The sequence below is a fragment of the Brienomyrus brachyistius genome, chromosome 9 (genome assembly GCF_023856365.1).
Source record: "Brienomyrus brachyistius isolate T26 chromosome 9, BBRACH_0.4, whole genome shotgun sequence".
NCBI classification, from domain to species: domain Eukaryota; kingdom Metazoa; phylum Chordata; class Actinopteri; order Osteoglossiformes; family Mormyridae; genus Brienomyrus; species Brienomyrus brachyistius.
In genome coordinates, this window is record NC_064541.1 from 23,425,510 (window position 1) to 23,453,017 (window position 27,508).

General features: G+C 41.3%; 3 protein-coding genes across 8 annotated transcripts in view; 2 read left to right on the forward strand and 1 right to left on the reverse strand.

Moving 5' to 3' along the window:
* The window catches only part of LOC125748455 (cytochrome b5 reductase 4), a 35,981-nt gene extending 19,474 nt beyond the window's left edge, over positions 1-16,507 (forward strand). Inside the window, exons 10-16 of the mRNA XM_049024584.1 lie at positions 978-1,100; positions 2,248-2,388; positions 7,051-7,200; positions 10,116-10,266; positions 10,783-10,869; positions 15,056-15,217; positions 15,333-16,507. Of these exons, the coding sequence (XP_048880541.1) occupies positions 978-1,100; positions 2,248-2,388; positions 7,051-7,200; positions 10,116-10,266; positions 10,783-10,869; positions 15,056-15,217; positions 15,333-15,387 (869 nt within the window). The 3' untranslated portion in view covers positions 15,388-16,507. The remainder of the gene's footprint in view (positions 1-977; positions 1,101-2,247; positions 2,389-7,050; positions 7,201-10,115; positions 10,267-10,782; positions 10,870-15,055; positions 15,218-15,332) is intronic.
* Positions 16,508-16,735: 228 nt separating this feature from the next.
* On the forward strand, positions 16,736-24,778 carry mrap2a (melanocortin 2 receptor accessory protein 2a). 2 transcript variants are annotated; one of them, XM_049024592.1, is made up of 4 exons: positions 16,736-19,555; positions 19,674-19,859; positions 20,725-20,824; positions 24,054-24,778. In XM_049024592.1, exons 2-4 carry the CDS (start codon positions 19,736-19,738, stop codon positions 24,454-24,456), a joined length of 627 nt encoding a protein of 208 aa, XP_048880549.1. In that variant the 5' UTR covers positions 16,736-19,555; positions 19,674-19,735; the 3' UTR covers positions 24,457-24,778. The 2 variants fall into 2 exon arrangements, with proteins under 2 accessions (XP_048880549.1, XP_048880548.1); XM_049024591.1 differs by having other exon boundaries at positions 19,704-19,859.
* A 268-nt stretch (positions 24,779-25,046) lies between these two features.
* The window catches only part of cep162 (centrosomal protein 162), a 38,432-nt gene continuing 35,970 nt past the window's right edge, over positions 25,047-27,508 (reverse strand). For all 5 annotated transcript variants that reach the window (XM_049024571.1, XM_049024569.1, XM_049024570.1 and 2 more), the window contains exons 24-27: positions 26,601-26,742; positions 26,292-26,390; positions 25,960-26,094; positions 25,047-25,727 (exon numbers count right to left, since the gene is read on the reverse strand). In XM_049024571.1, coding sequence (XP_048880528.1) covers positions 25,530-25,727; positions 25,960-26,094; positions 26,292-26,390; positions 26,601-26,742 — 574 coding nt within the window. In that variant the 3' untranslated portion in view covers positions 25,047-25,529. The remainder of the gene's footprint in view (positions 25,728-25,959; positions 26,095-26,291; positions 26,391-26,600; positions 26,743-27,508) is intronic.

Genomic DNA, 27,508 nt, shown 5'->3' on the forward strand with positions numbered 1-27,508 from the left:
TAGATCTGAAAACTTCTAGTTTAGTTGAGCGTCATTTACACACTATCTTGCGTGAAGCGTGTTTAAGTTCACCGGTATGATCAGAGTACTACAGGGCAGGTTTTTTATCTCTATTTTTATCTTAAGTGAGCTTCAAGATACAGGATTTCTTTATGTCCAGTTACCTGTCCAAGTTCATTTTCACTTGAGGCTCAAATGTAAGGTTGATGGACTGGAAGTTGGTCAAGAAATATTGCAGTGGATAATGAGGCTATAGAATGATTGGTACTGTAACCAACAACCAACAACTGTGAACAAAACGTGGCATGTCCAAAGTTATTCATACCTTTCTCAGTAATCAATAGAAAAGCCTTTATTGGCTATTACGGCAAACGCTTCCTGTAATTGCTGACCAGCTTTTTGCATGTCTCCACTGGTATTTTTGCCCATTCATCTTTAGCGATGAGCTCCAACTCTTTCAGGTTGGAGGGTCTCCTTGCCACCACCTGATCTTTAGCTCCCTCCACAGATTCTCACTGGGTTCTCCCAGTTTCGGAACACTCTTTTTCGGATGTGTACATTTTTTGTTATTGATTATCATAATCTCGGCCATGTTGTAGAGAAGGTATGGTACCAACGGTATTTACCAAACAAGTTATTAAAGTGCGGTATTTGGCATGTTTTTTAATGGAAAAAATTATTTAAATTGCATTGATTGCAAAGGTGCTTATGAAACAATAACCGAAATCCAGCAATAGCCGAAATCCATTCTCTTGCCACATTTTTAGATTCTTCAGAACTAATTTACAATCTCATTCCAGGAATCTTTGAGACATGGATGTTATGCAGGTTTACACGTTGTTCTGTGACTCTGTTCCAGCTGCTGAATGGTATTGATCTATAGCAGAGTCAGAGCTCTGAGTGATCAATTGAGGAGCATGAAAGAAGTGAAAAGTTGCAATGCAAGTACATACAATTTTTTATGCATTTGCTTTCAGTTCTCACTGCTAGTGCAGTTGGAAAGGTGCAAGTCTGCATGCACAAAGTTTCCAGTGGTCAGTGGGCCAGATTGGGCGAGCCCTTGGAGTCCCATGAATCATTTCTGCACAGGAAGGATCGCGGTGAGCCAAGCAGCATATCACAGTGCACCTCTTCCCACACCTTACTGGAGGAGTTTAATGCTCTTCTTGCATTTGATTTGGGTTTCTTCTGGGTACTCTACTGTTCATCTGAATTAATTTGGCATCTCTAATTGAACCGTCAGATACCATTGGGGTTGGACAATGAAACTAAAGCACTAGCCAGAATAGTTTTTGAGGTTTCACATCTGTATGTGTATGGCCTGGTGCCCAGTCTTTACTGATTACATATTCCATCAGTAAGAGCAGAGTGTCAATTGAATTGAATGCAGGAGTTGAATTAGCAGAGCAATAGCACAGCTGTACATAAAATATTGCAATCCACAAAACGTAATGAAAGACCAGGTCAACAAGCCTTGTGGTGTATTGACAGCCACAGTATCCAGGATAATGTTGGTATACTACCACAAAGGATGAAGCCCATCCAACAGGAGTAACAGTGGATGCAAGAGGAAGCGGTCTGAAAGGGATGCCACTAAAATTGTTCATTCTCTGTAGATAATGCGAAACATTTATTGTTCTCTGATGAGTCCACCTTTACTGTCTTTCTGATATCCTGCTGCGTACCCTGAGTGCAGCATGAGGGTGGATCAATAATGATTAGGGCTGCAATATCAAGTTCACCCTGTAGTTCAAACATTATACCGTGAAGTAAATGCATTGTATCAGGATGATAGTACAGCAATACACAGAGTAAGAGTGGTGACAGAGTGGTTGGTGAAGTTGTATTGAGCCATTTTTGAGTGTTTTGGAAGAGCTAATCAGGAAACGTTTCCTTCCACCAGTATCACTTAGTGACCTGGCCCCTTTTCTGCAAGAGGAATGACTCAAAATCCCTCTGCCCATTCTGCAGGACTAGTATCTGTCCTTTTAATGAATTTATACTACTTTTTGGCCACAAAAGGAGGCCCTACACCATAATAATAAATTATTGTGGTCTAAAACCAGGTGTTTCAGTTTGATTGTCCAACTCCTGTATTTTAGTGTGACAATATGCTGTATTTATTTTGCTGTTTATTTGCATTCTGTGTTATTTTCTTGTTAATATGTTAGCTGCATTTGTTGATGTATCTGTAGGTTTAAGTGTCCATAATACAATTCTTCAGCTTTTTTTCTTTTATTTTTGAAGGCATCTTTTACAGGAAGTGTGTGTTGGTGTCCAAAACACACATCACACATGACACCAGCGTGTTTCGGTTCCAAATGCCACCTGGTACAGTCATGCAGATTCCAGTCGGTGAACATGTCTACTTAAAAACTACCGTCGAAGGTAAAAAAACCGAACACCCCGATCATCCCCTGCCTTTCCTTTGACCAATAATACTGTAGCTATTTTCTCATAGAGGCCACTCTGAGTATGAAAGTCTATGGTGGACCTTATTCAAACTCTGCAGGAAAAACGCCTGGCTGATGAACTGGTACTGCTTAAATTTTGAGACAGATCACACTAAAATTGAAGCAGTGCCACATAGTGATAATATGATGACGTTAATATCAGCTCAAAAAATATTTGATGGATGTTTTTCAAGCTGAATGTGGAGACATTCTTTTGGTGGAGACCTGCAAGTGAGACAATTTTGAAACCAATGACACCAAAATTATGCATTTTCAGCACATACCCATTCAAAAATAAGTAATTATTGTTTATTTAAAATAAATATATGTTTTAGAAAGAAAAATCAAAAATCCCTTTTAGATTAAAAAATAAATTAATTAAATTTAAATAGCAACCCTCTATTGACCAGCCGCCATTGGAACTACACCCGGTGATCTTCAGACAAAATTGCCCCCAAATTTTTGCACCAGCGGTGATTGGCAGCAAAGGAAGGAAACAACAGCTGTAGAAGACACTTGGTTTTTTGAACACAGTAACTGTAATAATTTTAAAACTTTTCAGGCATATTTTATGGGTGACAAACTGGATGTAAGTAGCAGTGCCACATAGTGATTGCAGAAAAGGGCAGTTTCTGACACTGAATCCCATTAGAAGTCAAAAAGATTTTAACAGATGTTGTTTAACCTTTGCAGACATATTGTAACAGTGAAGATCTGCATTTAATCATGTCGTGCCAAAATTGAAGCCACTCTAGAAAGTAATATCTAAGAGAAGGGCAGCCTCAGACACTTGATCTTTTCATCATGACAACTCAAAAATTGCCATATCTTTTCCATACACAACAGTACTTGGTGCACTATGTGTTATGACATATTACTCCTGTGATAGTCAAGGGGGTGATGTGAGATTCAAAACGAGCAGAGAATGAATTTAGCTTGTCTGGGTGGAAAGGAGACTGCTCTGTGAATTGTGGATTTGATTTTGTCCATAAGCTTCTATGAGTCATAGCTGATCAATGACTGAACAGTATATGAATTTAAAAGCAGAGAACACAGCAATAAATAACTTAAGTCAAAAAAAGAATAAGAACAGACAGGAGCTTCTGGTACAGCATCCATACCTGTCGGCACCATCCTATCAGTTTGTTAGCGGTTCCCCCCCAGACCACTCTCAGTATGTACTCACCATGGACAACAGTATGCATCCTATAAGCTTTGCAATTTTGGAGATGCTCTGACCCAGTCATCTGACCATAATGACTGAAACTTGGGCTGCATGACCACATTGCAATTATATAGTACATGTGGCGCTAACTGAATTTAATAAACAAAAACATATGCCACATTTATTTACCCATACCTCTTCATTTATATCCGTGTAGTACCGAAAAATTTACATCCATGAAAATGATAATGCCCATCATCTGAAGCCCTCGTGATTATTGCGCTTGTGCAATATAATCATAATTATATTGCACTGTGATATTGTGCAGCCCTAATTTGGCCCTTATCAAATTCACTCCTATTACAGGTTTTGAATGTTAAATTACTATCAGATACATCCCAGACCTTGACATGCACCATTTTTTCGCTTCACCTAGGGGTAGTCATAATGTTTTGAATCATTGGTGTCTGTGTGTGTATGTCTGAAAAGCAATTAACCATACTTAGCCAGTTAGAATGTGATTTCAGCCATCAGACAAGAGGGACTTATTCGCCAATATTCCTTTTTAATTTGTGGACAAGGAATTGGTATACTCTAAGTGAAAGAGCCAGGAATTTAAAAAAAATAATAATAATATATAAATACAGTTCTTGGTGATTATAGTTAATCCTGTGTATATATTGTAATTAAAAATGTTTTTTTTTTGTTCAATTTTTTATTGTGCAAATGGAACGTTGTGCAATTAAGTCTTTTGGGAAACGTTGGACCAGCAGCCATATCACCTGTAGATCAGACCAGCTACTCCATCTGAAGTCAAGCAGGTGTGTGACTGACCAGTGCTTAGATGAGAGACCAACTAGGAAGGCTGGGTTGCTGCTGGAAGAGGTGTTGGTTTGGTCAGCAGGGGAGCCCATCTTTTCTTCTGTGTGGATCCCAATGTCCCAGCACAATGACACTATGCTGCAAAAATGATGCAGTCCATTTGCATGAGACGTGAAACTGAAGTCCTGACTCTCTGAGGTCATAAAAGATCCCTGAAAATCTTTTGATCCAGTGGTAGTAGCCGATGTGGCTCCCCAGTGATTCTGCAAAGCACTTTGGGTATATTGAAAAGTGCTCTTTAAATGTAACATTCATTCATTCATTCAGTTCTAGAGCTGTTTTAAGTGTCCTGTCCTTAGAGAACCCAACATGAATACACGACACAGATTATGTACTCAAAATGGATATTAAAGTATCTTTTAAAGGCAGTAAACTGGATTACATTTCCTTGAATGATTTCCATCAAGGAGGAAAATGAACAAATCATTATTTCAGGTAAATAGTATTTTTAAATGGTAATGTTAAGTTTTTTAGTTTTTTTACAATTAGTTTATGAAGCAAAATTTATAATCTTTGTTTAGGTGTAAGGGCGGCATGGTGGTGCAGTGGTTAGCACTATTGTCTCACACCTCTGGGACCTGGGTTTGAGTCTTCGCCTGGGTCACATGTGTGCGAAGTTTGCATGTTCTCCCCATGTCGTCTTGGGGTTTCCTCCAGGTACTCCGGTTTCCCCCACAGTCCTGCGACCCAGTACGATAAGCGGTTTGGAAAATGGATGGATGGATGGATGCTTAGGTGTAGTTTTATATTTTATTTTTTGTCTTTCAGTTTTCAAAAATGTTTTCTTATAGATTAAGTTGTTTAATGATAATTACCCTGGTAGGACTTAACACCAGAAAACATGCCACATTGTTATCAGGATTTTACCAGGCAGAGGCTGCTGGGATTGCAGCATTGAGAGAGAGTGTTGTAAACGTGGTTTACACTTATGTTGTACCCGTGTTTCAGTGGTTATTTGGGATTTGTTTGGCAGAATATCTGTGTGTTTGGCTGTTTTTTTTGGTCGGCCTGAGTGCTTGTCTATTCTTCTTAATAAACAGGGGCAGTGTTACCGACAGTGGGTTAGGGATGCGGGTGTCACCTGAACGGCATTCTGTGTCCACGTAACTTTGCAGCAAATATCCGAAGGGCAATATCATCTAACATCGGTAATGTTAACTAGCGCCGGTGAAGGACAGATGCTCCTGAGACACCAGACAGTCACCAGACAGTGATTCTGTCATTAACATAGATAAGAGTGTTGATGAGGACAAGGCTAGAGATCACTCTGTCATGCTTTAGAAGGAGTGTAGTGCTTGAAATCATTGTTCTTCCTCTAGTAACCATGGTTACCTGCAAGGAAACATGTGCAGTCATCATTGCTTTACATAAAAAGGGCTTCACAGGCAAGGATATTGCTACTAGTAAGATTGTATGTAAAGCAACCATTTATCGGATCATCAAGAGGTTCAATTGTTGTGAAGAAGGCTTCAGGGCACCCAAGAAAGTCCAGCAAGTGCCAAGACCATCTCCTAAAGTTGATTCAGCTGTGGGATTGGGGTACCACCAGTGCAGAGCTTGCACAAGAATGGCACCAGGTAGAAGTGAGTGCATCTGCACACACAGTGAGGTGAAGACTTTTGGAGGATGGCCTGGTGTAAAGACAGGCAGCAAAGAAGCCACTTCTCTCCAAGAAAAACATCAGAGACAGACTGATATTCTGTAAAAGGTACAGGGATTGGACTGCTGAGGACTGGGGTAAAGTCATTTTCTCTGATGAATCCCCTTTCAGATTGTGTGGGGCATCTGAAGAGAAGATTGTCTGGAGAAGAAAAGTTGAGTGCTGCCATCCGTCCTGTGTCATGCCAACAGTACAGAGACCATTTGTGTGTGGGGTTGCTTCTCAGCCAAGGGATTGGGCTCACTCACAGTTTTGCTTAATAACACAGCCATGAATAAAGAATGATAGCAAAACATTCTCCAAGAGCAACTTCTCCCAACCATCCAAGCAGTTTAGCGACGAACAGCCTCTTCCAGCATGATGGAGTGCCATGCCGTAAGGCCATATCTAACTAAGTGGCTCAGGCAACAAAACATCAACATTTTGAGTCCATGGCCCAGAAGTTGATTGACAGCATGCCAGAGCGAATTGCAAAGGTCTTGAAAAAGAAGGGCCAACACTGCAAATATTGACTGAGGAATCCCAAAAGGACGATTGCATTGGAAGCTAAGGATGACGTTAAAAGTTTCTTCCAATATTTTAACTCCAAAAGAGTTCTCAAAGCTGAAAGCACTAATCTGTAGGATAGTAGGAGTTTAATGATTGTTTTGCATGGGTATTCACAAAACGTGTCAAAATATTTCATTATGCAGTGTTATTACATAATGTGTTGCTACATGTTGTATCCTACTACCTTGATTTAGGTTCTTTCGGTTATTTATCTAGTTCTCCTCAGTCAACAGCATTAAAGTTTTTCATGTTTTCATTTTGAAAATGTTCACTGCATGAGGGTGAAGTGGGCTATGTGGTATGATAACGAAACATGCTGTTATCTTGTCTGACCTGTCCAGGTAATGAGGTTGTAAAACCATACACTCCAGTAGACAAAACACTGATGCCTAATTCACTGGAGTCTACTGAAGCCACTGGCGACGTCTTCCTCATGATAAAGGTCTATCCAGATGGAGTGTTCACACAACATCTCTGTGGCTTGAATATAGGTAAGTGAAAGAATTATATTGTATTACTGCTGTTGTGTTCTGAACTTAAATTAAATTATATTATGCAACAGTTAGTTATTTTACAGTTCTTTGTATGGATTAATTTTAACATTATATTCTGCAGTAGTTAGATTCTTTTACCATATAAGTCTGTTGTCAAATTATAAAAACATAAGAAATTTACAAACGGGAGGTGACCATTCAGCCCATCAAGCTCGTTTGGGGAGAACTTAACTAATAGCTCAGAGTTGTTAAAATCTTATCTAGCTCTGATTTAAAGGAACCCAGGGTTTCAGCTTGCGCTACACTAGCAGGAATACTATTCCATACCCTAACTACACGCTGTGTAAAGAAGTGTATCCTCAGATTCATTTTAAAATGATCTCCTACTAATTTCCACTTATGGCCACAAGTTCTAGTATTTAAACTAATATTAAAATAGCCATTTGGCTGAACAGCATGCAGACTTGTTAGAATCTTATATACCTGGATCATGTCCCCCTTTAGTCTCCTTTACTCGAGACTAAACAGATTCAGCTCAGCTAACCTCTTCTCATATGACATTCCTCTAAGACCAGGAATCATTCTTGTACCCCTACGTTGCACGCTTTCCAAGGCAGGAATGTCCTTCTTAAGGTATGGTGACTAAACCTGCACACAATATTCTAGGTGAGGTCTTACCAAGGAATTATATAATCGTAGCATCACCTACCTTGACTTACACATAGGTGTGTGGAGTTTAACCCAACATCCTATTGGCCTTTTTTATTGCTTCCCCAATAAAATTGCGAGAGTGGGACATGGAAGCATCAACATATCAACATACTCAACATACTCACCGAGGTCTTTCTCATAATCAGCTGCCTTTATTTCAGTGGAAACCATAAAATATCTATACTTCTGCTCCCTGCATGGATTACCTTACATTTATGTTAAATTTCATCTGCCAGGTATCAGCCCAGTCGCTAATTAAATCAAGATCCTGTTATAGCCTCTGTGCTACTAGATCAGTATCTACTACACCACCCACCTTGATGTCATCTACAAATCTATTCAGTTTACCGTATGTATTGGTGTCAATATCATTAATGTAAGTTAGGAACAATAGTGGTCCTAAAATTGAATCCTGCAGTACCCCACTATGAACGCAGGCCCATTGTGACATTGTGCCTCTAATAACTACTCGCTGCTTCCTGTCTATTCACCAGTTTTCGATCCAAGCTGCTACAGTTCCTAAAATCCCTGCAGCTTTCAGCTTAAGCAAGAGCCATTTGTAGGGGACAACATAAAAAGCCTTCTGGACATATAAGTAGATCACATCGTGGCCTTTTTGTAATCAATTTAAATATTAAAAGTAATATGTTTCTATATTAGGATTTTTAACATCAGTAATCTTTTACTGACACAGGTCTCTTACATTGGTCCTCCTTTCACTTCTTCATACCATTATTTTTCACTTTCTTTGCCCTGTTTTGCATATTGTCAGAACCCAGATCTCGGGCATCCTTTTTATCTTAATCTTCATCTTATTTTGTAGATAGGACTACAGAATTTTTATTAGAATGAAAAGACTCAATTTCTTAGTGAATCAAAAATTAAAAAAAAAACTTTGAGATTTTGTATTGAGAGCTCGTTCTCACCAAGAGATAATCAGAAGGACAGCAAGCTGTGCACAGATATATGAAAATATACAAATATGAATTTTGGTTCCTATTAAGGAATTGACTGTTAGTATTGGAGAATTTGCCGGATTATACATTACTGGATTTGTTCCTTGTGCTGTATGGGATGAGCAAATTGACAGTGATGTGGTATATAATGTTGAGAACGTGCAGGTAGTATATTAATACATTTCATATACAGTAGGTGGACAGGTACAGGTCACCAGATGTTTAGTGACATGATTGCTTGCTTGCAAAAAAGCTGTCCCTGAAGTTGCTGACACAGGTGTGATGTACTGAAAGTACTTTCCAGAGGGCAGAAGTGTTAAGAGGGTGTGAACTGGGTGGCTGGCATCCGTGATGATGGATTAGACCTTCTGGAGGGGTAGATTGGGGTAGTTGGATAGATTGATTTGAGCTGTGGAAAATCTGTGCTGCTGATTTGCAAAGCTGTCCAAAGCTTAATATTTTTTTTCTTCTAATGACACTTTCACGATACGATATTTGTATGCACTGTTCTCTGTCTGGCAGTCCAATGGATGAGTCTGAGTTTGGTAGATTGCCAAGAGAACTGTGTAAAGCTTGGTGGAGAGATTATGGGTTTTTTTTTATGGGTTGGGCTTGGCCCCTTAATTCCAGTGAAAGGAACTCTTAATTCTGTAGCATTCTAAGCCATTCTGGACAATTTCATGCTCCCAACTTTGTGGGAATAGTTTGGGGATGGCCTGTTCCTGTTCTAGCATGACTGCGCACCAGTGCACAAAGTGTGGTCCATAAGGACATGGATGAATGAGTCTGGTGTGGAGGAACGTGACTGGCCTGCACAGAGCTCTCACCTCAACCTGATAGAACACCTTTGGGATGAATTAGAGAGGAGACTGTGACCCAGACCTTCTCGTCCAACATCAGTGCCTGACCTCACAAATGCTCTCCTGGAAGAATGGTCCCACAAACATACTCCTAAATCTTGTAGACATCCTTTCCAGAAGAATTGAAGCTGTTATTAAAGCCTATGCATTAAGAATGGGATGTTCATGTGTGTATAAATGCAGGTGTCCCAATACTTTTAGCAATATAGTGTATGTGTAATTTCCCTGCATTATGCAGTACATGTATGAACTGTAATTATACCATTACATATGAATTTTACATTGTGGTAATGAAAGATTTCCAAATATTTTTTCCAGTGTGATTTCATTAGGTTCAGAAAGTATCTTTGTTTTGTGTATGATTCTTGCCTTGTGACCCATCCAGGAGACTCACTGGCGATCAGCAGTCCAAATGGATCCTTCAATCTCCGCCCCCTGCATGACATCACTCACCTGTACCTTCTTGCTGCCGGCACTGGCTTCACTCCCATGGCAAGGCTCATTCGTTTCGCTCTTCACAATGTTGGGAATCTCAGGTGAGTCACAGCATATCAGCTGAGTTCATTTTTAAATGCACATTGTGGCAAATCAGTCAGTAAAACAGACTCATGAAAAAGTCTTTAGCTGCACAGTCGAACTCTAAGTGTTCATAAGACTACCGCTCTGTTTATCTTTCACTCGGTTCATATTTTAGCCGCACAATACTGGAAAAAAATTCAAATATCGTGAAGTAAAATTTTTTTGATAAATATTGCATTATTTATAATCAGAAAAGGAGCCCAAAATTAACACATTATGTTTAGCTATAGTTTCTTAACTACCAATAGGATCACACAGAGAAGTTGGTAGTGCTGCTGCGAGTTGCCTTTTGGTGGCCAATCCTTGTTAAATTTTCTGCTCACGAGGCTGCAGTTGGCTACTTACTCACAGCTTATGATTCATTTGGCTTCTTATTCACAATTTCCATACAGGGAAAAGCTGCGGGGGACAAGCCAGCTGAAAAATAACACAAATTATAATATTTTCATCCTATGTATGTCCCCCCTCACCAGGAACACCAAACTGATGTTCTTCAACCGACAGGAGAGCGATATCTTGTGGCGTTCAGAACTGGACCAGCTTGCTGATACGGAGGAAAGGTAATGGAGAAGACTCCGTGTGTGTTTGCGCATTTGTGTGTATATGGGGTCAGAATGTCTGTCACTGGTTTGTGTATATTTACGTCTTGCTAGTGTTCTCTTCTTTGCGAACGCTTCTCGCCTCACTCACCACTGGGTGTTTCACTGTGAATGGCAGCAGTTGCTCTATGGTCATCTCCGTGTCTTATCGTTTGTCTTCATGTTTCGCATTCCAAAGAGTGGAAAGTGTATATCCACCATTGATCTCCCTTTCACATTCACTTTCACCTTCTGGTTTATGAACTTTTTTTTTCTTTTTGTGCCACCAATATTATTTCTGCTTTGTTTCATTTTGTTCCATAAATTGCTTCCACATCCCCAAATATATTGCACTGTCCATGCATTATCTTTAACAGCTTGAGCAATATGGTTTTTGCTTGTTTGGAACTTTCTTTTCGGATTATCATAGTATCACTTGATTTCCTAGGTAAAATATATAAGCCTTGTACACTGCTGTGTAAAACGAAGTGAGCAGCGCATACATTGATATGGTTTTGTCTATGCATCCATCCATCCATCCATCCATCCATCCATCCATTATCTCCCGTTTGATCAGAGGTCGGGTCACGGGGGCAGCAGTTTCATCAGGGAAGCCCAGATTTCCCTCTCCCCGGCCACTTCATCCAGCTCCTCTGGAGGAATCCCGAGGCGTTCCCAGGCCAGCCGAGAAACATAGTCCTACCAGCGTGTCCTGGGTGTTCCCCGGGGCCTCCTCCCAGTGGGACATGCCCAGAATACCTTACCAGGGAGGCATCCAAGAGGCATCCTAACATCCTAATCAGATACCCGAGCCACATCCGGCTCCTTTCAATGCAGAGGAGCAGTGGCTCTACTCTGAGTCCCTCCCGAATGACTGAGTTCTCACCCTATTTCTAAGGGAGAGCCCAGCTACCCTGCGGAGGGAATTCATTTTGGTCGCTTGCACTAAATCTCGTTCTTTCGGTCACTACCCACAGCTCATGACCATAGGTGAGATCCTTTTCCAGCTGAGGACCATGGTCTCGGATTTGGAGGTGCTGATTCTCATCCCAGCCGCATCACGCTCGACTGTGAACTGTCCCAGTGAGATCCGAAGGTCACGGTCCGATGAAGCTAATAGAACCTCCTCATCTGCAAAAAGCAGAGAACTAATCCTGAGGTCACGAAACCCTCAACGCTCTGGCTGTGCCTTGAAATTCTGTCCATAAAAACTATAAACAGAATCAGTGACAAAGGGTACCCCATACTACAAAAAAACCCCCCCCATAGGACTCCCTGAGGGACGCGGTCGAATGCCTTCTTCAAGTCCACGAAACACATGTAGACTTGGTCCCTTGAACCATCCAAAACCCTGCGGAGAGTATAGAGCTGGTCCACTGTTCCATGGCCAGGGCGAAAACCACACTGCTCCTCCTGAATCCGAGGTTCGACAATCCAGTGGACCCTCCTCTCCAGAACCCCCGAATAGACCTTACCAGGGAGGCTGAGGAATGTGATTCCCCTATAGTTGGAGCACACCCTCCAGTCCCCCTTCTTAAAGAGGGGGACTACCACCCCGGTCTGCCAGTCCAGAGGCTCTGCCCCCTGATGTCCATGCGATGCTGCAGATGCGTGTCAACCAGGACACCCCCACAGCATCCAGAGCCTTAAGGAACTCAGGGTGGCTCTCATCCACCCCCGGAACCCGGCCACCGAGGCACACCCGAGTTTTTGAAGCTACATCCCGCTTGGCCTGCCAGTAGCTGGCAGCTGCCTCTGAAGTCCCACAGGCCAAAAGGGCTCAATAGGACTCCTTCTTCAGCTTGACGGCATCCTTCACCACTGGTGTCCACCAGCGGGTCCGGGGATTGCCGCCAAAACAGGCACCGAACACCTTATGGCCACAGGTCCGGTCAGCTGCCTCCACAATGGAGGCGTGGAACACGGTCCATTCTGACTGAATGCCCCCCACCTCCCCCGGGATATGGTAGAAGTTCTGCCGGAGGTGGGAGTTGAAATTCCTCCTGACAGGGGATTCCGGCAGACATTCCCAGCAGACCCTCACTATACGCTTAGGCCTGCCAGGCCTGGCCGGCTTCCTCCCCCATCACCGGAGCCAACCCACCACCAGGTAGTGATCAGTTAACAGCTCCGCCCCTCTCTTCACCCGAGTGTCCAAGACATGTGGTTGCAAGTCCGACGACACAACTACAAAGTTGATCATCGAATTGCGGCCTAGGGTGTCCTGTTGCCAAGTGCACATATGGACACCCTTATGCCTGAACATGGTGTTCATTATGGACAATCCGTGACGAGCACAGAAGTCCAATAACAAAGCACCGCTCAGGTTCAGATCGGGGGGGCTGTTCCTCCCAATTTTGCAACTCCAAGTCTCACTGTCATTGCCCACGTAAGCATTGAAGTCCCATAGCAGAACAAGAGAGTCCCCAGGAGGAGTGCTCTCCAACACCCCTTCTAAAGAGTTAAACGCCAATGTACAGGCACCCAGCCAGGGGGCAGTAAGTATGCCCACCCCCGCTTGGCGTCTCTCTTCGTGGGCAACTCCAGAGTGGAAATGGGTCCAACCCCCCTCAAGGAGACTGGTTTCAGAGCCGAAGCCATGCGTCGAGGTGAGCCCGACTACATCTAGCCAGAACCTCACAACCTCGCGCACCAGCTCAGGCTCCTTCTCCTATCAGAGAGGTGACATTCCATGTCCCTAGAGCTAGCTTCTGCAGCCCAGGATCAGACCGCCAAGGTCCCCGCCTTTGGCCGCTGCCCAGCTCACATTGCACCCGACTCCTATGGCTGAGCCCGACCAGGCCCCATGGGTGCAGGCCTGGCCATCAGGTGCTTGCCATCGAGCCCCACCCCCAGGCCTGGCTTCAGGGGGGGCCCAGGAAAGGGAAACCATGGATCCAATATTTTTTTCTTCATTAGGAGTCTTGTGAGCTGCGCTTTGTCTGGTTCCTCACCCAGGACCTGTTTGCCTTGGGTGACCCTACCAGGGGTATAAAGCCCCGGGCAACTTGATCATTGGAACACGCAAACCCCTCCCCCATGATAAGGTGTCGGCTCCAACGAAAAAGTGTTTTGTTTATGCAGATCTATTTCAAAATTAAGTTTAGTTGGCTGACCTAGTATTTACCTCTGTGTTGCTGCCTCGTGGCATGGTGGTGCAATGGTTAACACTGTCGCCACACCTCTGGGACCTGGGTTCGTGTTTCAGCCAAGGCTCGATGTGTGTGGAGTTTGCATGTTCTCCCCGTGTCGTCGTGGGGTTTCCTCTGGTTAATCTAGAATTGTCATATTGCCCGTAAGTGTGCGTGGGTGAGTAAATGGTGTGTGTGTGTTTACTTGCTATGGGTTGGTGCCCATCCTGAGTTATTCCTTGCCTTGCGCCTGTAGCCTGCGGGACAGTCTCTGGATCCCCCTTGAACCTGAACAGGATAAGTGGTTTCAGAAAATGGATGGATGTTGCTGCCATCCTAAATAACTTAGGTTATGTGTTGTTTGTGTTCCAGAAAGTCAATTTGGGAAGTTGGTAGTGCAATTTCATTGAATATAGGCTTGAATAAATTTGACTTAATTAACCAAAATGTCTAGAATTTTTTTTTTTTTGGTCGCGTTTCGCAATCAGGGCAGGGATCAGTCAGCAGTGCACTCACCTTGCCATTCATCATTTATATTTCAGTTCATTGTTTTCCCTGCACGGGGGCGGCATGGTGGTGCAGTGGTTAGCACTATTGCCTCACACCTCTGGGACCCAGGTTCAGGTCTCCGCCTGGGTTACATGTGTGTGGAGTTTGCATGTTCTCCCCATGTCGTCGTGGGGTTTCCTCCGGGTACTCTGGTTTCCCTCCACAGTCCAAAGACATGCTGAGGCTAATTGGAGTTACTAATGCCCATAGGAGTGAATGTGTGACTGATTGGTGTGTGAGTGTGCCCTGGAAAATGGATGGATGGATGTTTTCCCTGCTTATTCAGTAGATCTCCCAGTTGCTGTTCATTGTGCCTATGTGATTCACAATTGTACTAAGTTTAATAGATATTAATGCATTTCAAAAACTGTTATTCAAGTAGTAAGTTTCATACTTTGGCCCATTTATGCAGAAAGTTTTTTGCTCTGGCTTTTTCACTGAAGTGCTTTAAAGCAGCAGACATTTACAGAGCTGACTTTGTGTCTCAGGTTTGAAGTGAAGCATGTTCTCTCTGAGCCATCTGATGACTGGACAGGCTGTCAAGGCCGAATCGATGCTACACTGCTGATGGACTTCATGAGCAGGCCAAAGGAGTCCAGGTGCTTCGTGTGCATATGTGGTCCCACACCATTCACAAAACTGGCACAAGGGTTAGTCATCTGTTAGTCTGCTAGTCGCAGCATGCGAATTATATATTTTGGTATGAATTACAGGTTTTGGTTTAGGAGAACTTGTATAATGAGTACTGTCTGATGTTCCCCACAGGTTTCTGCAGCAGATGGGATATTGTGATGAAGAGATCCACACATTTTTAGGATGATGTGATGAAGCTGCTGGCCCCTACAGAAGTCTCTGCAGGGGAGATATGTGATTGTGGATGATTTTTATTTGCATAATGGTTGTGTTGTGTGTGTTTTCTCACTATGCACTATGTCTGATGCTAGCTGGCCTTTCTCACCATCCAAACCAGGGAGACTATCCCCAGGGCCAGAGGAGAAGGTGCCTGCTGGACTCTGCTGACTCTCTGCCCTTTTGATAAACTCAGGTTAATGATACCAATGATCAGACTATGTGCATCTAACCAGCAGACTTTGAGAACATTTTGGCTCACTTCGACATCTCACATTGGGCTGGACACAACATCAAGTATGTTGGTGTGCTGTATGATGTTTGGCACATATCTTACATACCTTTTGTTTTGGGGTGTGAAGGATATAGGTGCTCATATGCTTAAGTTTAAGGGTCCCAACTTGGCATAATGTAAATTTGTATAATATTGATTTGAATGTCCAGTGATAATCCTGCCATGATGCTCATGATGACTTTTATTTGGGGGCGAAACATACACTTTTCCTATAAATTCACCCATGTACAAGCAAAATCCATGTCTTTTATAACACCTGCCCAATGAATGCTTTACATGGTAGTGCAGTACTACAGAGTTATATATAGTATACAGAATTGCACAGGTTTGGGGTACTGAAACAGAACTATTTGTTGATATTGCTGTTTTCTGAGAACATCATGGATGTTATAAAGTCCTTTAATTTTGTACAGCTGAGTACTTTGATGACGAATTCAAAGAAAATCATTATTTTTAAAGAAACCCACCTCAATATTTTGGGAATCACATTTAGTTTAAAAGAATATGAGTTAAGGTCACTTTCTGCAAGTCCATAAAAAGCAATACTCTTCAAAAGCCAATTAAATCAAGGCTATGTTTTGGCTTACATGACAAACTGGGAAGGGTTATCCGACTGCCCATCATCTGGGGTAAATTAATTACAGACTGCCCAGTTTTGACACAGTCTGGAATTGCTTGCATGACTCATTGGTGTCCTAAGCCTTTTGTTATAATATCACGATGCTGAAAATGACCTGCTCCTTTTGTCAGAAATTTCCAGTCCCCCATGTTGTAAATAAACACTTGAATGTGTGAATCCTGTAAGAAAATGGACTTGCTCTGCTGGGTTCAGCTGATTCTGAATACCCAGTAGAAAATAAATTAACAAAGAAAGCTTTGGAGCAGTAAATCTAATGCATATTCGATTCAGTTTTTCATATAATACATGTTCACTGCACTTTAAAATATCCCTGCCTAAAGCCCCCAGTGAGCAAAACAGAGGTGACAGTGGCAAAGAAAAACTCCCTAGTAGGAAGAAAACTTGGGACATCCTCCCTGGGCCAGCAGAGGAAGTCAGGTTAACAAATTTGATATGTATGTACTTTATTGATCCCCTTGGGGTAAATTTTCCATACTCCTCACCCAGCTTGAACATAAGAAATTGACAAACAAGAGGAGGTCATTCAGCCCATTAAGCTCATTTGGGGGGAACTCAGTTAATAGCTCAAAGTTGTTAAAATCTTATCTAGCTTTGATTTAATGGAACCAAAGGTTTTAACTTGCACTACATTAACAGGAAGACTATTCCATACTCTAGATACACATAGTTATTTAGTTGAACAGCATCCATTCCTTTTAGAATCTTATATACCTGGATCATGCCCCCCCCCAGGTCTCCTTTGCTCTACACAGAACAGATTCAGCTCAGCTGTCCTCTCCTCATAAGACATTCCTCTCAGATCAGGAATCATTATTGTAGCCCAATGTTGAAGGTGAGAGCAAGCTGGCCACAAAGGGCTGTCCTCTGACTGTTCACATGAAGGGTGCTTGTGTAGATTCAATACAAAGCATGATTTGAAGAGTTGGTTTTTAACTGACTATTGAAAGTCAGGCTGGCCTTTAATGTTTTAAGGAATTCACTTATTAATTTCACTGAGAACTAAATGAGAATTAGGTTGAGGAGGTAATATTATAGCTTTTTATGCATTCTTTATGCACTTCAGGAGAAGTGCTGCTGTTTACAGGTGATAAGGTTATGTGAGTGATGGGAGGTGCTGCCTCTTTGCTGCAGTGCTCTGCGAATCGCCTTTATTATGACTGCATGACCCAGTCCTTGCTGTGTTCAGTTTATTGCCTAGCAACGAGTCCATCAGCAGAATGAGCTGAAAAATCCCCCCATATGCATTAACCACAAGGATGATTCTACCATGTGATGTGTCTAAATGAAGTAAATGACTGTCCCCAATCTTTTCATTCTCAGCATGCAATACCAGGCCAGTTGATGATGCCGATTAATACTGCTAGGGCAGTTTGTAACTGCAAACGATAGCATTCCTCAGAAAACAGCAGAAGGTCCACTTCTAGGAAATCTCCTTACCCTTGTTTGAGTACGACACAGAGTATTTACAATTAGCAGTAGGTAACCTCTTGTTTGTTTAGATTCAGATGTAGAAAGTGACAGTTGTTTTTGGTATAAGTAGGTCCATATGACTGCATATGTTAATCAAAGTGTTAGTGACACATGCATTACTAAAGTATGAGAACTGACCTCTGCCATCATGGACAAATATTGCCTTAATGGCATTCTGTATGTCTCCTGCCACCATTTTTTGATGTTATATTCTTAATCTGCAATATGCCCTCCAGAGCATATAGAGAAAAATGCAATTAGAAGCACTTAAATGTTATGTACATGCTTGAATGAATTTATTGGGACGTCATTTAATCAAAGATATTAAGCTGATAGTAGGTACTAGCATTATAATGAGATGCAATCTTGCACGTTTAAGATATAAAATGCTCAGAGCACTTGTTTTTCTGAAAAGCAATATGTTGTAGTGTGGAGAGTCCCAAAAATAACAGACATACATGCTATCAATATTCAAATCTAGACTAAAAACACACTTGTTAAGTCTAGCTTTACAGGGACTCTATTTCTAACTCTAGCTAACTTCTTAGCCCCAGTTAAGCCTACAGTGTGAGGTGCAGTGCTGGGTGAGGATCAGTGCCATTGGCTTTCGATGAACCGGACTGTCAGTGCTGTCACTCTAGCTTCACACTCCCTTATAGAATTGGAGTGCTGACGTTTCAGGGACTCCCCATGCCTGCGTTCCCACTTGCCTCTCCCTCATACCAGACAACAAAGTAACAGTGTATGTATTCTGGATTCAAATCATGCCTAATGCCTCATCAAGCAAGCTTAAAAGATGAAACTTTTTCTCACCCCATCACCCTCCCCAACACACACACACACACACACTTTTCTAAAATCTCTCCTGCACACCTGCCTGTGAGATAAGACCGGATGGGCTAGCCTACGCTCCCCATACGCATCAGTGAACCATGGGCACCCAGGACCCCATCTACAATTCACAGATTGGCCTTCCTTTTACCTCTTTTGATAGGTATTGACCACTGCATACCAGGAACCCCCCAGAAGACCTGCCATTGGGGAGATACTCTGTTCTAGTTATGAAGCCATCACAATTTGGCCCTTATAGAAGTTGCTCGGATCCTTACACTTGCCCGTTTTTTCTCCAACACATCAACTTCAAGAGCTGACTGTTCACTTGCCTAAAATATAATGGCACCCTTCACAGTTGCCATTCAAAGATCAATGTTATTAATGCCACCTGTTGGTGGTTTTAATGTTATGGCTGATCAGTGTAGTGTTACATAGTTCTGTGTGCCCTCCAAAGCTACATCGTCATGTTTCACTCAATACTATTTTTTAAATAATTATCATAAACTTTTACACAAGTTTTTTTTTTTTCGTCAAATACTGGCAAACTGTAATGTCTTCTGTGTTCTATGCAGTTCTGTATAATATTACTTAAGATTTTTTCAGTACATTTCCCTATCGAACCTAAAGTGTTTTATCGTCGTATTGTATTATATATATATAAACTAAATTCTAAACTCCTCCTGCTCCCTGCTACCTCCCCGCCTTAAAGGCAATCGCCCTTCCCAGAGTATCCCCTTGCAAAACAGTGTGTTGGGAGTCCATTTAGAAGCGCTAGATTTTTGTGGTGGACGCACACCAGATTGCAAGCGTGTGGTGGACGATCAGTGGTGCTGGCTTCTAAGGTTTTGTTTTATATGAGCAAAATAAATGATGCAGCTGCCGTGGAAGACTGGTGTGAGAGTAAGTATTTGAATGCGATTTCGTGATGCACATTTAACTCGTTGTTATGTTGTTTAGCATAGGATACTGCCTGGATGTAACGAATGAACTGTTTGTTTTTATTCTGCTGTGTTTTCAGGTTGTGGTGGCTAACATTTTGTATTTCCAGTTTTCTTAAATTTCAAAGAAAGTATTCTGGAGATGTCTGAGTTCAACCACCTCAATAAGAGTCGATCAAGCGGCCGTGGTCCTGAATATGTATGGGAATATGAATATTATGATGACGAAGAGCCGGTGTCTTTTGAAGGGCTTAAAGCGCACAGATGTGAGTTGAAACATGCGCGTGTTTTAATGTGCACCGTTCTGTCGCAGTTTTCTCCGAACTGAAAAGATTTGTGTTGCGCGGTGTTTGCGTACATTGTGAAGATTTTGTGAATGAGATGTTAACCTTTGGGTGTGTTTTTCTGGATCCATTGTAGCCTTTATGTTGTGAATGTATCGTTTTTACAGCAACAGTGAACGCCCTAATTGTTCTCCACCTCGGTTTCTGTGTGGGTTGGAAATAAATGGTATTCAAATGAGGCTCCTGAAATAGATTCGCTGTTTACGGTATTATACAGCAAATACACTTTTCTTAAAATACGGAAAGAGACCAGTTATTGCTTTATTATATTAACTGACTGAGAAATTGTATTTTACGTGAAACTTGATTCCTGTTAATTCCAGGTGCGTACCTTACTAAAACTTGTGTTTAAGTGACACATTTTATGCCCATTCACTGCTGTAGTGACTGACTTCTAAACCCCCATAAAATAGCTGGGGGGGCTACCAAGTGAAAAAGCCTTTGATTTAGCTGTTTTCTCTTATGGTGCATCATATTATAGTACACTGACAGATTCACAGCTCATTAAGATGTGGCTCAGCTATGTCTTTCAGCTTCCAGCTGAATACTGGGAACCTGGGAAATGGTTGTCTATTAGGGCATTTCATGGAATCGTTCTGTAGAATTCCTTTTACTGGTAAATTGTATTATGTTAATATATTAAGTACTTTTTCATGTAAGAAGTATGCTGGCCTTAATCTGATTAAACCTGTTTATTTCCTCTGCAAAATTGAAATTGTGCTTCAAACTGACTGACTGTAAGGAGTAAAAATATTGTATTAATTTAATCTCACCTGTTGTGTTGCAGATTCTGTTGTGATAGGCTTCTGGGTTGGCCTGGCAGTGTTTGTCATCTTTATGTTCTTCGTTTTAACCCTACTGACGAAGACAGGAGCACCACATCAAGAGTATGAGGATATGAATTTTGAAAATTCTGCTTTCATCTGCATCCTCATTATGTCCTGCCATCCTGAATGCAAATTTGTGTTTTACTAAAAGCCTTGGTATTTCATACATTTTGAACATTTAGAGCAGCTCTTCTAAGGTAGTATTTTGCTTTCATATACATTCAGTGTCAAATTCCATTAAATCTTAATTGCTGGAAGGAAACCGTGCATCTGATGTTGAATGTGCCACCATCTTTCATTACTAGCGGTAGTAATTACTTCTGCAATATGGATGAAAGAAGGTCCTGGTACCTAAGATGGTAGAGACCAGTTTATTTCCTTGTTGCAACATAAAGCTTCACACCTTGCTTTAGGGTCCAGATTCATGGAATATTTATCACAATGTTAGTAGGCCCCCCCACATAAGATTTTCCAGTCTAGGCTCATGCCAGCAAGCATTCAACAGCCAACATCCATTTAACAGCAACAGACCCTCAGTCGTGAACTGGCAGTGCGAGTGCCGCTAGAGATATTGGGCCCCCAACCCAGAGCAATCCAAATTTTTTCATACCCCTTTCACTCAGGAGCCCTTGGAATAGTCTTATCTTCTCCCCTCTCTCTGATACCCCTGACTTCAAGCCACAATAGTGACAGCATTTGAAGATCCCCTAAGTTACTAGAACAATGAACATCAATCTAGGTTGTTTTTTCATTTACTTTTATATAGTGCCTTTCACAACAAGGCATTTTACACAAGTGTGTTGTGATACATTCCTGCATCATTTTAAGGTTAACTGTCTGCCCAGCCCTCCTAGGAATGCTAACATTAAAGAAAAAGAAAGAGTGGGCTTGCTTGCAAGTGTAAACTGTGGTCAAGGTCAAAACCCTGTAGCAGAAGACGTTATTGCCAACTGTTACTTTATGTGTGGAATGGCCAAGAAGCCTGTGTTCTGTGATCTGAGTGAAGTGGCTTGTAAACTTGAAGTAATTCTGTTAAGTATGCAAGCGTTCCTTATATGTAAGTAGGAGAACTCTAAAGTCAGCCTTGAACCTAACAGGAACCTGGTGCAGGGTACCAAGAACAGGGGCTATGTGTTCAAACTCCAGGCTGTATTTTGGATACGCTAAAGTGTTTAAAGTGTTGTGTGTACTCCCAGATAACAGAGCATTACAGTAGTCTAACCTACCGTATACAGAAGCATGTATTAGTTTATATGTATCTTGAAGAGTAAGGAAACAATGTAGTTTGGCAATGTTACATACCTGTAGGATACACACCTTTAACACTGAATCCACATGAAATTTGAATGAGAGGCTTGCATCTAAGGAAAGGGTCTCAAATTCCAGTCCTAGAGGGCCGGAACCCTGCACATTTTTTGGGTTTCACCGCATTTAACACACCAGTTTCAAATACTTGCACCTCCCTGTGCTAAATATCACACAGCTGAATGATTTGTGGTGGAACAGAGAAAGAACTAAGCTACAGAGGGCTCCAGCTATGGCAGTAAATTAATAAGAAAAATGTCGTTAATGCAAAAAAGTACGTTGAATTACACTACTCGAATAAAAATTTGCATTGCATTGCATTTATTAATTATAGAATAACACACTGCATTCAATAATGCTTGAATATCTGGGGGCTGTAATTTAACATGAATATGCATTTAAACACAATATTTCAAATGAAAATATTTCAGTTTCAATTTCATTGGTAAAATAAGCAAAAATATACAGCTTCCACAATTCAGTTCCAAAATATGCAGTTTATAAAGTTAATTTTTATAATTCAGTCACCTGAATTATATTTTCGCCTCAAAAGAAATGTCGACAAATTCAGCTATAAACATTTGATGTTTTAATGTCATCTTCATAATTCAAGAGGTAACACTGAGTCCTTTTATTTTCAGTCTGCAAATGCGCTGCCAAAATTTCAGTGTTTTAAAATACGGTCTGAAATTCAAAAAGCATGAGCAGTTGAGTGCCGATAGAGTTCTTGTGTAGATCTGCAATCAACAGTGAGTGTGCAATAAAAAGGCCTACAAGTTCTGTTGCACCGGTGGACAGGTAGATTCTTTGTGCCATAGTGAATTTGAGTGTCCCTTAAGTCAACTACTGTCCCATATTTTCCATCTAGATATTTATTAAACTTGCCGGTGACAATTCACGGCATGACATTACACGTGACTGTAATACTGGAAGCGATTTGTCTGTATTTTCTGATTGCAGAATTGGGAAAGTTTATGGTTCAGGACCCAGGTGGAAGAAGCGTCCCTTATTTTTTGAGATTATTCTGAATGAGCCACTGAAATCCCTCATCCTTCACTATGGAGAATTGCTAATTGTCCAATCTAATCACCTCCATTATTTTAATAGTTCTGTCTTAGGCTCTGTATCATGGGACCAGCCCATGACAGCTAAATATCCTTTATGTAGCTTCTAAATTCCCAGATATGGACCACAGCTCCAATGACACAAAACTAATTTATTCAATCTCCAGCACAAAAACATTTAGCAGGTAAGCTTACAAACAAAGAATAGTACCAAAAAACCCAGAATGTTGCTACATCATGATAGGAAATGACAATACCAGAAATAACTTTAAAATAAACACACTAATTACATGGGCCCCATGATAAAACACCCAAAAGGAAATCCCAATATGTCCCTTTATTTGGGTCTATCGTCAGCAGGTCCCTTGCAACGAAACTAAACACTCACACACACCTTTGTCCAGTCATTCACACAAATATAAAGATAATAAAAGAAAGATAAATAAACATAATATGTTCATATTAAATTACAGCCCCCGAATATTCAAGCACTAAGTGCAATGCATTTTTATTCGATAAGTGTCATTCAACATGCTTTGTTGCATCAACAAATTTTCTCATTAATTTACTTCCATATCCAGCTGTCCAGGACTGGAGTTTGACACCACTGGAGACACCTAGGTTATGGGCTGAGCTGCTGAGGGAGAAGTTCACCACCTAAGAGTGGAGTGAAGAGATTATATCTGACCAATCCGTGGACTTGCCTCCAAACAACAGAACCTTGGTTTTCTCTGCATTTAGTCACAAAAGGTTTTCACACATCCAGGTCTTAACTTCATTAAGTTCATTAACTTCATTGGCTAAAGTGACAACAGATGTCCATGAACACTTTATTATACTTTTTTTTTTTCCTGGAAGTATTTGTACCTAATTTTCTCTATTTCCTTCACCTGGCTTTATACATCTACTGCCAATTACAGGAACCTGGAGGCTTGTGACAAACATCCTGGTCTTACCAGCTGCGTGGTGGACATAAGCCATGACCAGGGCTCCGGCAGCAAGGTGTGCTCTCGCTCCCTGATGGAGGAGTCCCACTCCATCTTCCGCTGCTACATCAATGAGGAGGAGCAGTGTGAGCCTGTGGCTGGTCACCAGGGATACCAAGGCGGACTTAGTGGCAGGACCTCCTCAGATGTTCAGGGGGAGCCCGTGGGCATCAGGAAGGACAGAGAAATTAACTTTCTGCAACACTTCAACATCCCAAACTTCGTTAACTCTGAACACAGCTCTGTGTTGGGTGATGATGACCTGCTGCTTTGTGAGCCGCCGATTATTATGGACAGTGAGACCAGGTGCAACAGTAAACTTGACATCATCAGCTGAAATCTGTGGCCTGACATATCGATGTTGCTAGATGAGCTTCATTTGTATTCTGAAAATCACACTGGTCCAGCATACAGTAAAAATCAGTACGTAAAAAGCATTGTACATGAGTAATGGTACATACAACAATGGTATATACAGTGACTAGCATGTAATTTCAGCTACCCGTTTTGTCATTTGATTTGATATTGCAATTTTGACCTCATAAAATATGTAGTAATTAGTATTTTTCTAAACTACTTTCTTAAAAATAACATAAAATTAGTCCATTTTGCAGCATTGTTATTAAACTGCAGCAAAATAAATTTAATGCACCAAACTATCCTGACATCATTTTGTAGCTGTGTGTTATTGAATGTGAAATTCATCACAGTTAACTCAAAATAACTGTAAAATGTGTTCAATCATATGACCAAAAGGAAAAATAGTCTGTGATCAGCTGCATTGTACATGATGTACTGTATGAGGAATCCAGCTATGAAAGACTAGCTGGGTGGTGATGAATGAGGCTTGAAACAGGCCATTATTTTCCTGGCCAAGACCCGTAAGAGTGTAAAAGTTAAATATTACTTATTCAGAAAAGTGTCAGCTAACAGAAAAGATATTTTATTTTCATTCTGAAATAACTGGGGGTAGTAAAGCCTTACAAAAAAACTGTACTTGTACTGAAAAGAACATACATTTCCACTCATCCTCACACCCATGTTGGATATATCATCACCTGAGGTTGGCTCTTCAAATTTGGATTGAAATTTTAAAATTCATAGTAAGAAAGAAGATAATTAACCACACAGAAAGCACATTCAACCTTTACTATGAAAACAATTAACAAGAAACAATTACAGTCTAAAATAAAAATAATCCCGTAGGAAATAGGATACAGTAATACATCCCTGCAGTTATGTAATGATTAAAGCAAATGAAAATTCTATCAAAATACAATAATAATATTTAAACAGACAATGCAAGAAAAATATTTTCAATTTCATTGTCCTTGTCTATCAAATCATGTTCTAACTGCAAGAGATCCACACTACCAGTATCTATGCTGAAGTATATAGACTAGTCTTGCCTTAGGTCAAGTGTACAGCTCCATTGACTGGGATCACCACACCCTGCTTCTGAAGCTCTCTCAGCACACCCAGGATGGAGTCCAGCTCAGTGCGAAAGTTCTCCAGCTCCCTAGTCTTGCCCTGGGCCAGCTTTCGCAAGGCCTCTACTTCCTGCTGCTGCTGATGCTCTTCTGATACTAGAAGTGTCTTTGCGATCACCTTGAAGCAAGGAGACATTAAATTCTGTTAGAGGCTCAACTTCAAGGCCTGGCTTTTATAAATATTAAAAGTGGACATTTTGTGTTAATTCAAGTAATGTACCATAAAATGTGCATTTTTCACGATTTCAGCTTGTTTGCTTGTGTGGGTACTGAGTGTTTGTAAGGGTGGGTGTATGGCACTCTGTTGCCCGCGTACTGCATGCATGCATATGTGGACATCCCTACTGTACCTGCTGCAGCTCTCTCTCTCTTTCTCTGTGCCGCATTTCCATATTCTTGATCTTGGTCTCTAAGAAGGTGAAATGTTTCAGCTGGGGGGTGTGCGTTTCCTTTGCTTCTTTCAGCTCCTTCAGCAATTTTTCCATCTATAACATTAATAACTTAGTTATGGTCCCACACACATTATACATTAAAAATATGCAACATATTTGGAAATATGAAACATTTCCTCTACAGTGTAATACTCAATGGCTTTAATATTGCAGTGCAGTAATAGGAATAGTAGCAATGCTTAGATAATTAGGCTTGCCATTAAACAAAAACAAAAAAACATGGTACATACCTCCTTCTGCAAAGTCTCCTCCCTAATGTGGGAAACTGCAAGCACTTCTTTGCATCCCTGTAACTCCTTAACCTCTTCCTGCAAGTGTCTGATGATGATCTTGGGAGAAAAGCTGACTTTTTAAAATGCAGCTCTGAACAGACTGAATACATGAATTCATATTTTCAATAATGACAAAATTTAACCATCCTTGTAAGAAATACTAGGTTTGATTAAATATTTGCTGAAGCTTCAGAAAAACTGACTTAGAATCCTCAAAAACACATCACTTGACCCAACTGGTGACCGCTGAAAGCTCTGAGTAGCTACCTCCTGGGTAGATAGCTGATTGGTGAGTTCAGCCACTTTAGAAGAGGAGTGTTCTAAGGCATGCTGGGCAATCAGGCTCTCTCGCTCCCTCTGGAATTCAGTCTTCAGCAATGACAGCTGCTCTGCAGCATCCTTCCGGACCCTGTGAGGGAAAAAACTAGAGCTGAACATCTTATCTCATCATGTTCACCGATGCGTCTTACAGGCTCTCGATGGCACTGGTCTCATCATCATCAACTGTCACATGTGGTTCATACGGGATGCATAGAAGCACAATTTAGAACATTCCATGCTGTGAAGTTCTGATTGTAGGCTGGACGTACACTATATCGCCAAAAGTATTGGGACACCCCTCCAAATCATTAAATTCAGATGTTCCAATCACTTCCATAGCCACAGTTGTATAAAATCAAGCACCTAGGCATGCAGACTGCTTCTACAAACATTTGAAAAAGAATAGGTTGTTCTCAGGAGCTCAGTGAATTCAGGCGTGGTACAGTGATAGGATGCCACCTGTAAAATTTGGAAAATTTCCTTCCTACTAAATATTCCATGGTCAACTGTTAGTGGTATTATAACAAAGTGGAAGTAATTGGGAACAACAGCAACTCAGCCATGAAGTAGTAGGCCAAATAAAATCACATTGCAGGAACAACGTATGCTGAGGCGCAGTGTGCAGAAGTTGGAAAGTCAATAGCTACAGACATCCAAACTTTGTGAGGCCTTCAGATCAGCTCAAGAATAATGCGTAGAGAACTTCATGGAATGGGTTTCCATGGCTGAGCAGCTGCATCGCCAAGTGCAATGCAAAGAGATGGATGCAGTGCTGTAAAGTACGCTGCCACTGGACTCTAGAGCAGTAGAGACGTGTTCTCTGGAGTGACGAATCACACTTTTTTGTCTGGCAA

Excerpts from the sequence above, each read along its gene's own strand:
- mrap2a (XM_049024591.1), top strand. The coding sequence starts at position 19,510 with ATGAGCAAAATAAATGATGCAGCTGCCGTGGAAGACTGGTGTGAGA. Across the intron at positions 19,556-19,703 it reads CGTGGAAGACTGGTGTGAGA|TTTTCTTAAATTTCAAAGAA; the intron begins GTAAGTATTTGA and ends TTGTATTTCCAG. Across the intron at positions 20,825-24,053 it reads ACAGGAGCACCACATCAAGA|GAACCTGGAGGCTTGTGACA; the intron begins GTATGAGGATAT and ends TGCCAATTACAG.